This window comes from Pituophis catenifer, unplaced genomic scaffold (assembly GCF_029215685.1).
Source record: "Pituophis catenifer annectens isolate HBS135680 unplaced genomic scaffold, rPitCat1.0.hap2 SCAF_7, whole genome shotgun sequence".
Taxonomy (NCBI): Eukaryota; Metazoa; Chordata; class Lepidosauria; order Squamata; family Colubridae; genus Pituophis; species Pituophis catenifer.
Window position 1 is genome coordinate 25,481,047 of NW_027256887.1, and position 16,370 is coordinate 25,497,416.

Below are 16,370 nucleotides of genomic sequence, written 5' to 3' on the forward strand. Positions count from 1 at the left end.
TGTAACTGGATGGGAATGGCCAATTTTTTTTTTTACTTTTAAAACCATTTTTTTTACAACCTCTTTGGCGAAGAGGTTGTAAAAAAATGCTTTTAAAAGGCTCTGACGATCCAAGCTGAGTTGCCTGATCGGCAGAGGCTTTTTAAAAAACCTCTGTAGATCAGGCAACTCAGCTTGGATCGTCAGAGGCATTTAAAAGAAAAAACGGGTTTTTTTTTCTTTTAAAAGCCTTTGATGATCCCAGCTGAGCTGGGTGATCATCAGAGGCTTTTTTTTTTTTAACTTTTAAAAACATTTTTTGGCCGAAGAGGTTGTAGAAAAAATGCTTTTAAAAATTAAAAAAAAAAAGCCTCTGATGATTGTGCAGTTCAGCTGGGCATGGGGGTGGGCAGGGATTTTTGCTACCAGTTCTCCAAACCACCAGCCTCCATCGCTACTGGATCAGGCGATCCGGTCCGAACTGGGAGCATTTCACCCCTGGTATAGATCCTAATGATGTATTTCTACCATGCAAAATTACACAATTTGCAATCTTGTTAGCACAAGTCTTTGATAGCCTACTCATTTTTTTATGGTTTTCAAGATCACTGATAGAATTCTTGGAATTTTTGAACTGAAAGAATATATACTGCTTTCATTCAGTATAAACGAAATCAAAATAACCATGCATTTATTTAAAATTAGATATTTATTTTAATAGAAGGCAAAAGATTTATATGATTTGAGGAGGACTGGAGGATGAGCTGTTGCTAAACAGTGAGACATTACTTTGTAAAAACGTACTTCCTGACTAGTTTATGAAATGACATGACATGCATTGTTGCTAAATTATGAGATCTGAACATAGAATTGATTATAACCAAAGCTAGGCTAGTAGCAGGAATATGAAATTTAATAACAATAGTAATAATGATTGAATTTTATTGAAATATTAGGTTAGACTTATTATAAAATAATTAGATTATTTTATTCAGTCAAATGTACCCCTCAGTATAAATAAAAATCCTACTGGATAGTACCATCACCACCAAGTCACAATGATGGCAAACATGATGAAATCATGATTGAGTTCTGCTTTTATACACTGTTGTTCCAATGGATACATAAATATATAAATCATGTTATTTATAATATGAAATATAACTGAGGACCCAGATTGTTGGGATCAATGTGCTGTCACTGTAAACTGCTCAGAGACTGCTGTAAAGCAGGGGTCCCTAACCCCCAGGCCACAGCCCACTACCAGGCCAAAGCCTATTTGGAACTGGGCCGTGCACATAGCTCGACTTGCGTGAGCAGAGGCCTGGTTCCCCTCCTCCCCACCAGGCCGCCAAGCCGCAAAGGTTGGGGACCACTGCTGTAAAGCACTATGAAGTGGTATATAAGTCTAAGTGCTATTGCTATTTCTGTTATGACACATGTTTTCCCTTGCCTGAATAGATGTGCATCAGACCAAATTTCACCCAAAACAGTATCCTATGACAATCAGATATTTCTAAAAGCTACAAAATGAAGAAAGTAGTTGTCTTTACTTTTGTCTAAGGAGCTACTGTTCGATGGTTTACTGAAAGGTATTTTTAGGGACAAAAAGCTCAGGCTAATCCTAACATAACTGAAGAATCATGATTTATGCTGTCCCAATTTTTGCAATATTTAACATAACATTTACAAACCTGAATGAAGTCAAATATTGTAAGTGGCAATAAATCATCCAGTATTGCTATATCCTTTGAAAACCTGTTAAGTATCCCACCTATATGTTGAAGAGAAAAAATAAGTTAATTATCAACTGAATATTTTATCAATGCTGGTTAAACTAAACAATGAGCTTTTTGAATAAGTAAAATGTTAAAATTCTACTGTAACATTCCCGAGCTTATTTGCAGTATATTTAAGCATATAATTCTGATTAATACTGGATTAGTTTACATTTAGATTAGCTACAGGAAAATGTTTACATAAACAGATTTATATACTAATTTAGGATGGTAAGAGGACATGTACCTAATAATTTAGTTTTTTCACGCATGGGGTAACAATTCACATATTTTTTCATTATAAAACATTTATATACCTATGCATCTTCCAATCAACTTTACGCAGCCCCTAATAATGTTATACATTTTTAAGCTTTATTTTGTTTATTTATTAGATTTTTAAAACCCTGCCTTTATTATTTTATAAGTAATTCAAGGTGGCAAACATGCATAATACTCCTTCTTTTTTTTCTTTTCCACAACACCCCATGAGGTGGGTTGGCTTGAGAGAGAATGACAGGCCCAAGTTACCCAGTCAGCTTTCATGCCTAAAATGGGACTAGAACTCAGTCTCTTGGTTTCTAGCCTTAATCACTAGACAGAACTGACTCTATCTACTGTATGCTGCTGAGTCCTTCAAATTTAGGGCAGATTATAAACAATATAAGATAAATAAATATTTGACACCATAGATGAGTTTAAGCAAGCATAAGATTCACCAATTGTTTCCTTCTCACTTAGTACACTTATGACAGTGTTCAGAAATAATTGCTTCTATTTTTATGAACCTCACACTACCAAGTCATTGCAGGACAACTCAACATGGCCAATTCAACACAGGGACAATTTTCCATGGGCAGCTGGAGAACCGGGCACGTGGGCAAGTGAGTGGGTGAGCAGAGTGCAGAGCAGGAGCAGCCAGGGGCTTCCCATTTTCATACGCCTCCATTGCCACTGCTGCTATTGCTGTGCTGTTTGGAGTTCTGGCCATTAAACGGCAGTGGCAGTGTTTGGGCTGTTTGCCAGTGGTGGGCGAAGCAGGTAGCAGGGAGGTGGTGGAGGCCTGGCATTTCCCATTTTCAAACACATTTTACCACTGCTACGTCATTCTCCTCCCACTCGTTCGCCTGCCCACCCAGTTCTCCCTCCAACTGCCCATGGCAAGTTGTCCCCACAGCAAATTGGCTGTGATGTTCTGCAACAACTTAGTGGTTGTAGTTGGCAGAGGCAGAGGCAGTGGTGAGTTGGCAGATGCAACTTGATGGTGATGAACTGGCCGTGCTAAACTGACTGTGCCGAATTGTCCCATTCTGCCCTAAATGCCTAGCAAATGCCTTTGCTATAAATGCTTTAAGATATCTCTGTTGCATTTTAAATTCACTACACTTATGCATACATGCTGCCCAATATGCTACATAGCATGAGAGGATCTAATACCAATGGTAATATATGCAGACATGTGTGAAAGTTGGTAATGGATCTTGATTAATAATTAATACCTTCTATTCTTAAATATCCAGAGTACATCCTCTATCAAAGATGGTTTCTGAATGTCTATCTCTAATATCTTTGGATTTTTAAAAACTGATTATTGCAACTTGTTTCGAGAGTGTTTGCAAATTTTGAATGATGGAATAAATCACAAACGTCTCCTTTGCCTAAACTCAATATTACCTAAGCATATAAAAATTATTGCAGATTGCATAGCGTTTAGTTACCTGCTTTGAGTTTGTTGAAGGAAGACATAGGAGCCTGAAGTACTGCATGAAGCATCTTGCGGTGAAGAGTTTTAGAAATTGTTATAAGGGTATGTACTAGGGGTAGGCCTCTAAAGAGCCCCATGGCTAGCAAGGTATCTGCCACCCCCACATAAATGTAGAAGATATAAAAGCTGCTAGTGTTAGTAATAATAACTGCACTCTTCCCCAGTTGTTCAGAGGAATGGTTTTTTGTTGTCTCTGTTGTATTTGGGTGAGGCGAATCAGCAGATCTATAAAATAGACACAAATACATATTGTAAGTTTATAGTCATTTATAAATTTACAGTCACATACTGAGTTTCATTTTTTAAAACCATGATATGTCATACTAGCATTGAAATCACAATTTAATAGTTTCTGAGAATGCCGTTTTGATAAAAATGATTGTTTTAAACGGACATATTTGAATGTATGATTAAATATTTGAAAAGGAGCAAAGAATAATAACAGCAATTTTGATGTCTTATAAAGTTAAATTAAGACATCAAAATTGTTGTTGTTAGCATTATTCCTCATTTATTATTATAATACCACACTTGATAAAAAACATTCCTGTCCAAAAAAAGACAACAGGAAAACTTTTATACATACATACAACTCTTATTTACATAGTAACAATCCCATTGAATTCAAAGAACATATTTTTAGTAGACATCTACAGGTCATCTTTGAGAATAATTGGATGGGACGGAAATCTTTAAAAGTGCAGAATTGGGCTGTAGCATATAATAATGAATCATCCATGTAGGACTAAGCAAGGACTGGATTAAAAGTGTTAAAAGTTAATATATTTGTTTTAAATGTTAAGTGGCAGCCAAATGAAAATTTGAAATGTAGGAATAAATTAAAGGGAGGCAATTGGTGCCAATGGAGAATCTTGAAATAAAAATAGCAGTTTTATCATTTTATGGCAGAGAGAGAAAGAGAGAAATTCTGTTTAACCTTCCCAAAAGTACCACTGATATCACAGAACAAGCTATGCATTAATTATATGTATGCATTTAATATTATGACTAAAAGATAAAATCTCCTTCAAGTGGAGCTCAACTCCTGATGACTGCATGGGAAATCCATGATAATGGAATGGAAATTATTTTCCATTATCATCTTCTGATATGTCTTTTTCAACTTACTTGCATTGCCTGTTCTGGGGATTTCCTAGCATACCAACCAGTGGTGGGCTCCAAATTTTTTAACAACTGGTTCTCTGCCCTAATGACTGGCTGGGTTAGTGTGGCTTGGTGTGGTCATGTGACTGAATAGGCATGGCCAACTGTACATCACTTGTATGGGTGGTACCTGTATGGGACAGGCAGGGTTGGGGAGGGAATCCAGGGGTCTCCGGTGGGGGGAAAGGAAAGAAAGATTTAACCTCTGTGGGTGTGTTTGTGTGTGGGTGTGTTTGTGTGTGTGTGTGTGTGTGTGTGTGTGTGTGTGAAGAGAGAGAGAGAGAGAGAGAGAGAGAGAGAGAGAGAGAGAGAGAGAGAGAGAGAGAGAGAGAGAGGGAGAGAGACGGTGTCAAACTAGACTGGGAAAGCTGGCTGCGAGAGGAAGAGAAGCTGGGTAAACTGAACTCAGATGCTTCCGGGTTCCCTCATCCCAGAATCAGCAACCTCGCACTCTTCCCTCTCTGCTAGCCCCTTTCTTCTCACGGGATCACCCAGCAGTGGACATGGAGAGGGAGAAGAGGGCAGCATTGGCCGCTAGCATTGAGGGGAGAGTGCCACACAGAAATGGGAGCACACAGAAATGCCACCCCCTTCTCCCTCTCCATCTCTGTTGCTGGGTGATCCTGTGTGAATAAGGGGGCTAGCAGAGAGGGGAAGAGTGCGGGGTTGCTGCTTCTGGGATGAGGGGACTCAGGACACGTCTGGGTTTGGCTCACCCAGCTTCTCTTCCTCTCACAGCCAGCTTTTTGGGGCCGTTTTCAGGCCATTTTTGGACTGAAAAACGGCCTGAAAACGGCCCTAAAAATGGTCTGAAAATGGCCTAAAAATGGCTCAAAAATGGGCTGTTTTTGGATGTTTGGGGGCAGTTTTCAGGCCATTTTTCAGGGCAAACCGGTCCAAACCGGCAGCAGCCCACCTCTGATACCAACTAAGTAGACCATGCTTAGCTTGTTGCGATCAACCAACATCATATGTTGCCATCTAACTGGGCATGTGATAATTACTTTGGCTTTAAATATTAAAACTTAGCCCTATTGAAATGTTAGAGTTACATAACATAAACAAATCTTTAATATTGTACTGTAAATACTCACTTATTGATATACCATACTCCAACCAGGGAAGCAGCCACCTAAAAATAGAAAATTGATAGTTAATTCATACTTAGACATCCCATTTTTGGCATTCTATGGATTTCCTATGCATTCTATAAAATGTATAATTTCACATATTGATGGTAACATGTATAAAGTCAGCCAAAGGTTTTATGTCCAGGGTTACTCAAATTTATAAAGTGCCCAATTATAAAATAGAACTGCCAAACTACAATTTAATAATTCTGTACAAGGAAATTATTTCAGGTGCTGTAATTCTATTATCGACAGGCCTGTTGAAGTACCCTTTGAAAATTGGACACATCTGTTAATTTCAATTTCACTCAGTTCCCAATCTTATTTCTTCCTGTTTCCATATTAGCTTGCTGGGTTTTTTTAAAGAATAAAAATGGGTATATGTTTTCACATTTGTTTCTCCCAATATATACATTTCTGTATTTTATTTTGTCCAGTGAATGTCCATATATATATTATGTTATGTATTTCTGCAGGCATATTGTTGGAGATCACTCAGTGGTGGGATTCAGCCAGTTCGCACCACTTTGGGAGAACCGGTTGTTAACTTTCTGAGCAGTTTGGCAAACTGGTTGTTGGAAGAAATGATTAGGGCAGAGAACCAGTTGTTAAATTACTTGAATCCCACCACTGAGATCACTCAATTAAAAAGTTACAGTATCAAAACATTATGGTGTCTAGGCTAACATAGTGAAAATTTACATTTGAGGTGGTAGCCTTTTGGTTTTAATGTTTTTCATGGTTTTTATAGTTTTATTGCTGGGAGCTGTCAAGTTTTAAGATGGACAGCCATACAAATAGTTTAACATAAATAATAATAAACTTGTAAAAGAATCAATACATTTGGTAAGTTTTTGTTATATAGGTAGTCCTTGCTTAATTACTATTCAGTCAGTGACTGTTCAAATTTAGGACATTGATAAATGAATGCAGTTATGGCTGGTCCTTGAATTTATAGTGATTGTGGTATCCCCAGCGAAGGCTGCAAAAGGCTTTAGGAAAGCTTTGGGGAGGCTTCACGAACACCCTGCAAAGGTCCAGCAGCTACCTCTACCAGGCATACCTCAGCAAGAGCAGCAGGAAGAAAATGGTGAAAGTCAACTAAGGATGGCATGGGATGCAGATGGCAGTGTCAACAGAGTTCAAAGTAGCCAAAAGAGCAGAGATAAAGGAAAAAATGGGTGGGGACGGGGGACTTGAGGTGGAGGTGAATACAGCAGAGAAGGAGTCTGGCTAATGACCAAGGAAGGAAGTTTCTATCATTCTTTTTTTATTAGAGCCCTTTTCTTCTATACATCTTGTACAGCATGAGAAAGGAGAAAGCTTTTCTTTACAATTGTCGCATAAGCAATTTTTTATTATAGAATTTATTATTATAATACTCTTACCTCAATTAAAAAAATAATAAAACATATAAATAATACAACAATCATTTTTTTGTGGATGGTTATATATCTGAAGTATGTATTCCATGAAGTGACTGCATTCATGGTGTCTGAATCATCAAAGAAACATTCCTGGCAAAATAATTGAGAATACAATTAGACTGTTCTATATAACTACTTCTTGTTTGCACCCTATTGGTATCATCAGTATAAGCCTAGATGTTATTGCTACTAGTTTTCATGAGAACTCCTATTAATGACATATGCTTACAATTTCGGTTTCCAGCTTTCTTTTAGACAATAATGTGCTTAGAATGTTATTGTTACCCTCTTATTCATTCATATTTACAGCTCTTTAAAAGCGAGAAGATTTCTCCTGATGTATTCTTATTGTACTTGAAACAGAATGTACTATTCAGGATCATTTACTCTTAAAAATGAAAGCACATTTCCAAATGCAATTTCCCCTAATATATCCCTTTTTGTACATGTTCCCTTAATAAATGTATCAGCATATTAAACTAAAAGCTAATGATTCTTTGAATTGGAAATATTATCTTGCAATACCAAGCTGGGTATCCAAGAAACAGGGCCACTTACAACCATTTAGCTACAATAACTTGAAATATGGTATATACCTTTAAATCATCTTCATTAAGTTCTTCAGTTATTTCTACCAGACTGCCCCGAGACAAACGCCTTGCATAGATGTCTGCTTCAGAAGATCGATGGATGACTGATATGCTGCCTTTTTTGTAAATGCTTTGATTTGGATGAATTGATGTTCTGGTCATTAAATTAAGGACAGATTGTCTTCTCTGCCCCCTGAATGTGGGTCCTGAATTTAATACATTGCTGCGAGGCAGAATTGCCTCCCCTTGTTCAGACTCTGGCACTAAAGACAACTTTCTTTCTACTGGTTCTCCGAGAACCTCTTCCTTACCATTGACCTGCAGTGATGTTTTTCGCATGAGAGAAAACTTGCGGCTAGAATTTAGTGCATTCATTACAGAGTTCTTCCTTTTCTCAGTAAAATCTGATGTTTGTTTAAAAGATGTTTTTTTCATTTCATTTCGTGAAGCCATTCCATCATTATCAATAGAGAAACGTCGCAGTGTTTCAGTAAGAATGGAGTTTCTTCTTTCTGCACTGCAGTAGTCAAAAGCATCAAATCCCATCAGCTCAGAACTGAAGTTGGGTCGCTGACCCTGAAGTTCAGAAAATGTTCCATAGAAATAACAGCATCCTCCATGGAGAATCAATATCTTGTCTGCTATCTTTAAGTGTTCCAACTTTGAAGTGACCAGTATTCTAGTTTTATTGACAATAAGCTTGCAAACACAACTTCAGAAAAAGAAAGAAAAATGCAGATATGAAGTTAGGTACTATATATTGATGACTTTATTATACAAGTGATTTCTAATAGAAAGCTATCCTACATTCATTTAGCTTTAGGGGATTGAAAAAGAACACTATTTTCTAGGCAAATCATATTTGTGCTGGATATCTGTCTATAGGTAATCTTCAATTTCCAATTGTTCATTCAGCTATCATTCAAAGATATAATGGAACTGAAAAAAGTGACTTACAACCAGTCCTTGCATTTAAAACTGTAGCAGCATTCCCATGGTCATGTGACCGAACATTGGGCACTTGGCAACCTGCATATATTTATTACATTTGCAGTGTCCTGAGGTCATGGGATTGCCATTTACAAGCTTCTGTTAAGCAGTCAATGGAGGAATATTTACTCACATACATATCGGCTCTCCACTCACGTAAACTAGGGAGTGACCCTAACTGTTTGAGAACATGTCTTAACAGGGATGTTATTATCCACTATTAATGTCAGTATTATTTTTTAATATATTGTAAACAGTGATGTCTATTGCTGGTCTATGATCGTAATAAAGTTCTATTCTATTCTATTCTATTGAGGAATCTGGATTCACATAATAGCAATAGCACTTAGACAGTGGTGAAATCTAAAATTTGTTACTACCGGTTCTGTAGGCGTGGCTTGGTGGTGGTGGTGGGGTAATGTGACTGGGTGGGCCTGGCCAATTTTTTTTTTTTACTTTTAAGACCATTTTTTCTACAACCTCTTCGGCGAAGAGGTTGTAAAAAAATGCTTTCAAAAGGCTCTTGACAATCCCAGCTGACTTGCCTGGTTGGCAGAGGCTTCTTTTTTTTTTTTAAAGCCTCTAATGATCCCAGCTGAACTGCACGATCATCAGAGGCTTTTTTTTTTACTTTTAAAAGCATTTTTTCGGCCAAAGAGGTTGTAGAAAAAAATGCTTTTAAAAATTAAAAAAAAGCCTCTGATGATTGCGCGGCTCAGCTGGGCAATGGGGGGGGCAGGGATTTTTGCTACCTGTTCTCCGAACCACCCGCCTCCATCGCTACTGGATCGGGTGATCCGGTCCAAACCGGGAGCATTTCACCCCTGCCTTAAAGACTTTACTGTTTCCCCAGGTCTTGGATTGTGGGATGTGTTTTTGTGTGGAGTGTCCATCTGTAGATTCAACCTGTGTTGCATTTGTATTTTAACTTTTATTCGCTTTTGTTATATTGTGAACCACCCAGAGTTTTTTGCGAATCAGGTGGAGCTCAAGTCAACTAAATGTATGAATGAATAAATAAATATATTTATTGCATTTTTCTGACTTTTCCTAAATTTAGTCTTCTGCAGATTTCAAGTGATTAGAAAAATGAAGAAACAGTGCACCAACGGGGGGAGGGAGGGAGGGAGGGAGGGAGGGAGGAAGGAGGGAAGGAAGGAAGGAAGGAAGGAAGGAAGGAAGGAAGGAAGGAAGGAAGGAAGGAAGGAAGGAAGGAAGGAAAAAATAGGGGAAAATTAACAGTAAAAAAATAGCAAGTTTCAAACTGTAAACTTTCTGCATGTAAGGAAAGTTTGACAATATTATATTGGTAAGAAGAAAGTAAGAAAGTAAGAAAGACATACAATAGCAGAAGCTGCAGCAGGCTTTATTCAAGAAAAGTTGGAAAAATAACATGGGAGGAATATTTTTACATCTGAAAAGAAACCAATCAAAGAGCATGGCTGGCTTGGAAGTGCAGCAGACACACTGGAAGCAGTGAGTTAACAGAAGCAGGAAAACACCACTTTCAAAAAGAACAAGAAAATGAATCTCGTAATCACATTCATGAAGGGTAGAGGATGAAGTCAGGATAATGACATCCATTCCTGTTCTCCAAAAATGATTGCTGGCCTATTCTGGACATGGGTCAAGCTGGCTATGAGGATAAGCCTTTTATAGCTCTATTTCCTTTTCTATTCTGGTTCCTCAAGAGAAGAGTACTCCAAATGGGTTTTTAATATGCTGTGGCTCTTATGTTTTAAGTGACCAGCAAAAGAAGCCATCATATACCAGTAGGTTTATAAAGAGGATTAATAGATCTTCAATTATCTTTTTCAGGCCCAGTTATACAAGCATTTGTAAAGGATGGTGATCATTTAAATTCCATTATAAACTTGATAATGCTAAATTACAAAGGAAGTTCAACAAGCAGAAAATGTTATTATGCTTAGTGGAATGACTAATGTGTACATGTTAATATAAAACATTAATATTCAGATTGGAATGATGAAGTGTAAATGAATCTAAGGATTTATTAGAATTAGAGCAGTTGTTTGCTTTTATTTATAGACCCTTACATAATTTAACAAGTACAAATTTCAGAAACTGATGTTCCCTATTAGATATTTTTACTGGATGCCAACACTGCTCTTCATAAATCATTTGCTATCTCCTTATACAATATCATTTTATCTAGTAGTTAACCAAATATATAAAAACATATCCTACCTTTCAAATATTTCTTTCTCTGTTAACATGTCTAAATAACCAAAAGGAGAATCCAAGAGATACAAATCAGCATCTTTATACACTGCTCTAAATAGATGACAAAGAAATTTAGTTAGCTTTCATTAAAATATATGCTAAAACTTAAATACTGCTTTGATTAATTATTTTGATTTTATTACAAACTTGAATTATTGTTATATGTGATAAAATATATTTAGCCAAAGCAAATTCTTTCATTAAATTAAATAAAAAATAGCAGGCAAAATGCAGCAACTGGCAGTTATAAAACTTTAAAATACAGGAATTATATAATATTAAAATTTAATTTTATATATCCACTCATCAAAAGTAAGTTTCATTAAACTAAATGGTATAATATTCTGATTTTAGAAATCAAAATATTTAACATGTATGTAAGGTTACTTCCCTTTAAGAACAAGTGAAATTTAATTCTGTTTATTAAAAACAACATACCATACCATTATTTCTACTCACCTAGCTAAAGAAATTCTGGCTCGTTGACCTCCACTGAGAGTTATTCCACCTTCTCCTAAAACTGTGTCATCTTTCTCTGGAAACTTTGAAATATCCTGTTGAAATATTGTATAAAAATGTTTATTTTCCATTTTCAGAGCAACATTGCTTTTCAATATACAGCATCTTAAATAAAAAAAACAGAATAATTAACAATAAGTTTTCATAATAATGCTCTTGTTTTAAGCTAAGAAGATGAATATTTTGTTTATCTGACAGGGTAAGCTACTGTACATAAACAGGAAGCATATTACCTAGTTGGATAATAAAATAATAAAATATTTGCAAGCAACAACCAAGCTTGGAAAACACCAAGGACTCCACAGTTCAGTCCTGAACTACACATATTCTCTTCTTTTGGAAATATTTTTTCACATGACTGACCAAGAGTCAATAATTATAATAATGATACCTAATAATAATACTCATAGACCTTAATAAAATGTTATAAACAACCCACAAATAAAAAGTATAGAAAACCAAAATAAAATGAAGTAACTTATTTTTAAATTATTATAGACAGGTATAATATAGGTTATACTGTAATAGACTAAATGTCATATGGCTACTAATGAAATAATGGCAATTGTAAGGCAATCATTACATGAAAATTTATGTTCAAACTTTTTTCCAATAATTTATAGCATAAAATTTGTTTTGTTTATAGATATAGCAAACTGGATGGTAGCATCCTTGGATGTGCCATAACAACAAAACATTATTTAGTTAGTAATTGTAAATCTGAACATTATCAGTACAATGAATTCCTTGTTATTCATTTCATTTTGTCAACATTCACATCACTTCATATTTGCATTAGCCATTAATAAATTACTTGTATTCAAAATTTAGTTAAAGAGGTTCAACATGATATCCCACCAACCAATACGCTCTCACAGAGTAGGCCTACTTATAGTACCATCATTAAAACAATGTCGTCTAGTAGTTCCAAGGGAGAGAGCCTTCTCTGTGGGGGCACCTACTCTTTGGAACAAAATACCCCCTGGAATACGAATAATCCCAGATCTTCGCACTTTCCAACGTGCCCTGAAGACCTTTCTGTTTCAACAAGCAGGGCTAGCATAAACATCTAAATTCTACTCGGTTCTGGGCTTTTTTCCTTTCTAACACCTAGCAAGCTCTAACTGCTAGGTGGGAGACCTAAATAGATCCATTTCTAGCTCGTTAGCTGTCATCAGTAGGCCACACCCATATCTTATGTATAATATAATAATATAATAATATAATATTTTTTGATTTGTATACCGCCCTACTCCCGAAGGACTCAGGGCGGTGAACAGCCAAGCAATAAAATACATAAATACACAAAATTTAAAACCAAATTAAATCAAATTAAATCATTTTGGCCCAGACAGATTAAAACACCCCAATAATTTAAAAACAGATTAAAATTTACATATTAAAAGAGGGAGGAGATTAGGCCAAGCCCGCTTGATGGAATAAAAAAGTCTTCACAGCGCGGCGGAAGGTGCGCAGATCCGGAATCCTCCGTATCTCTGGGGGGAGCTCATTCCAGACGGTAGGTGCCCCCACAGAGAAGGCTCTCCCCCTAGGGGTCGCCAGCCAACACTGTTTGGCTGACGGCACCCGGAGGAGTCCCTCTCTATGAGAGCGTACTGGCCGGTGGGAGGCTATTGGTGGTAGTAGGCGGTCCCGTAGATAACCAGGTCCTAAGCCATGGAGCGCTTTGAAGGTGGTAACCAAAACCTTGAAGCGCACCCGGAAGACCACCGGGAGCCAGTGCAGCTCGCGCAGGAGAGCGTGGGTAAATACTTCCAGGAGTACTGCATGACGATTGAGAATTTTTTTTCTGGCTAAACCTTCCTTTCGTTTGATGAGTTAGCTTAATGGAAGTTTGTACTTTCTCCAGGCGAAAATTGATACTTTAAAACTCTATATGTATTATATTACTCTCTGCAATTCTATCCATATTATTATATTTTTTCTGTATTTTTTAATAATTTTCAATAAAAAATTAAAAAAAAAAGAGAGGTGTCACATGGGAGCGCCATGACGCTCCCATTACCACCCGCGCGGCCGTACTCTGCGCCAGTTGGAGCCTCCGGGTGCTCCTCAAGGGGAGCCCCATGTAGAGAGCATTACAATAGTCTGTATTGTATCCTCCCTGTAAATAGTTGTAATGTATCCTCCCTGTAAAGGTACAGTATCAATTTTCTTACTTCTTCGTAGGGTTTATGTGTGTTTTTCTTCTAGCCAGGTTTTCCCTACGTAGCCAAGGTTTTTTTTTTTTTGTAGCTCCAGCTCAGTAGAATCACATCTACTCGGTTCTGGGCTTTTTTCCTTTCTAACACCTAGCAAGCTCTAACTGCTAGGTGGGAGACCTAAATAGATCCATTTCTAGCTCGTTAGCTGTCATCAGTAGGCCACACCCATATCTTATGTATCCTCCCTATAAAGGTACAGTATCAATTTTCTTACTTCTTCGTAGGGTTTATGTGTGTTTTTCTTCTAGCCAGGTTTTCCCTACGTTCACCGCCCTGAGTCCTTCGGGAGAAGGGTGGTATAGAAATTCAATAAATAAATAAATAAATAAATAAATAAATAAATAAATAAATAAATAAATAAATAAATAAATATTTGTTGTGGCCCGTCAGTGCCCTGTGCAGTTAGTAGCTGATTCCAACAGCGAGGAGGCTGGTGTGGTGCTGCGCCAGCAGCCTGTGCAGTTGGCACTCGAGTCGGACAATGAGGAGGCTGAAGAAGATGTGGTGCCAGAGGCAGGGATTCAGCCAGGGCCTTCAGAACCTCCAGAAGCTCCCATAAGTGAAGAGGAAGAAGAGGAGGAGCCTCTTCTTGATGAATGAGCGCACAGAGCTGAGAAAAGGCAGGAGTGGCTCCTCAGAAGAAGGTCTCCTCGAGAGTAAGGCTTGGGGCTAATTGGCCACTCCCCTAGCCTATTTAAGGAAGGATGATGACTGATACAATTTGCAGGAAACAACTTTGTTCACATTCGTTCGAGTCTTGATTACAGAAACAGATTTCGGCTCTTGTTTTTCTCTTATCAGTTTTCCTGCAAATTGCTTCTGGGTATTCTGCCAACCACAGTAAGATTATGGTTATCTGAAATACTGTGCCTCAGAACGGAGTTATTATTCTTTGAATTCTTCGGCTGTTAATGAAGTTAAATTAACAGCCCTTGTTCAGAAAAGACTGGTTTATTGTACTTGTGTTTGAACAAGTACTAAGAAAGCTCATTAGTAGTCTTTAATTAGTAAATTAAGGTTTGTATGGACTTTGTGTGTGCTGCGTTCTTTGGGGTCCGTAGCTGGGGCAGAACAATATTTGACCCTTGAACTTTTTTGAATAGGATAATACTCTAGCCCTATTTATGGAACCATCTGGGACTATCCTAATTCCTTCCTTTCATTACAATAACAACTTGTTTTTAAACTTTGTTTTCCTGTAATTCAACAATTTCTAAACCAGAGAAAAAGCAGTTCTCTTCTCCTGCAATGCTTAGTTTATTAAGTACACTTCATGTGATGCTTGGCAGATATTCTTGGCAATATGCTGATGTATAATAGCTAATGAATCACTCCTAGGCACATTCTGTTGACACTTTCATGGAATCCCAAGGGGCTGATGAATCAGAAACTGACTTTAAAAAAGTCTTGGACTTCTTCTCTGAACCAATGACATAGGATGAATGACTTTAATTACATTTTCTACTGATTTGTGATATTTCCTGAATTCTTTTTGTTTTCTATCTAGCATTACATTGATAACATTTAATTTTCATTTAGTGATAAAGTCAGTAATTTCACATGAGGTTCTTTAAGAACAGGCTTTGTTCTTAAGAGACTGGTTTTAATTAAACTCTAGAAATGTGTTCCCTCTGAAGTTCTGCAGTTGACAGTTTGTGTGACTTGTGGGATGATGATAGTGCTGATATCAGGACTGTTCCAGAAGGGATGAATGAAGAACAGTGAGAATATATGACAATGCATTTCCAGCAGGGTCATCCAAGGCATGAAGTTTATCTCAGTTGCCCAGCTAAAAGGGCACAAACTTATAGCAGGCAGAGGTGATACAAAAAGATACTAAAGCTGGGGTGATCATTTTAATGATAACATCAAAGGCATCATTTCATACTGTGTAGGAGAAGGCAATCATAACTCACTAAGATGGAGGGGCAAGATAGGTGGACTCAATTACATCAGTGATTAATTTAATTGCTGGAAAACATGAAGGGCCAGGTTAGGGACAGTTCATCCTGGTCTATATATGATGACTAGAAGTTAATACCAGCTTGCTAGTCCATAATCAATGAATCAAATCTGTCAAACAAGGGATGATAGATAGATGATAGATAGATAGATAGATAGATAGATAGATAGATAGATAGATAGATAGATAGATATTGATAAACTGCAGAAGCCTGATTATAACTGACTTAGTCCAAGCATTTTTGTTTTCAATAAAACAAGCCAACAGTTACTGTAATTCTTTCTTTCTACATTCCCATATCTGATTTCTGTAATCTGTGCAATGAAAAAAATCAGCACCTGAATTTCAATACCTAAAGACTCACTGAGTACACAGTTAAACATTGTTGTTTATCAACTGCTAAAGATTCCCAAACCACAATGTATGTTTACAAAAGGTGTGTGAGTAGAGGTTTCAATATGACTTTAGTGTTGATCTTAACACTAACACTCTTGCATAACATAAATTAGAGCCATAAATTCTATTTCACAGAATTGCAATTTAAGACTATTATATACTAACAAGACAATGCTATTCAGTTAAACAATTTATTATGG

At 37.0% G+C, this 16,370-nt stretch overlaps 1 protein-coding gene across 1 annotated transcript in view; it reads right to left on the minus strand.

The window, feature by feature from the left end:
- The window catches only part of CFTR (CF transmembrane conductance regulator), a 129,577-nt gene that overhangs the window by 39,486 nt on the left and 73,721 nt on the right, over positions 1–16,370 (minus strand). The window contains exons 14-20 of the mRNA XM_070947559.1: positions 11,527–11,621; positions 11,032–11,118; positions 7,840–8,545; positions 7,205–7,333; positions 5,781–5,818; positions 3,476–3,747; positions 1,674–1,753 (exon numbers count right to left, since the gene is read on the minus strand). Coding sequence (XP_070803660.1) covers positions 1,674–1,753; positions 3,476–3,747; positions 5,781–5,818; positions 7,205–7,333; positions 7,840–8,545; positions 11,032–11,118; positions 11,527–11,621 — 1,407 coding nt within the window. The remainder of the gene's footprint in view (positions 1–1,673; positions 1,754–3,475; positions 3,748–5,780; positions 5,819–7,204; positions 7,334–7,839; positions 8,546–11,031; positions 11,119–11,526; positions 11,622–16,370) is intronic.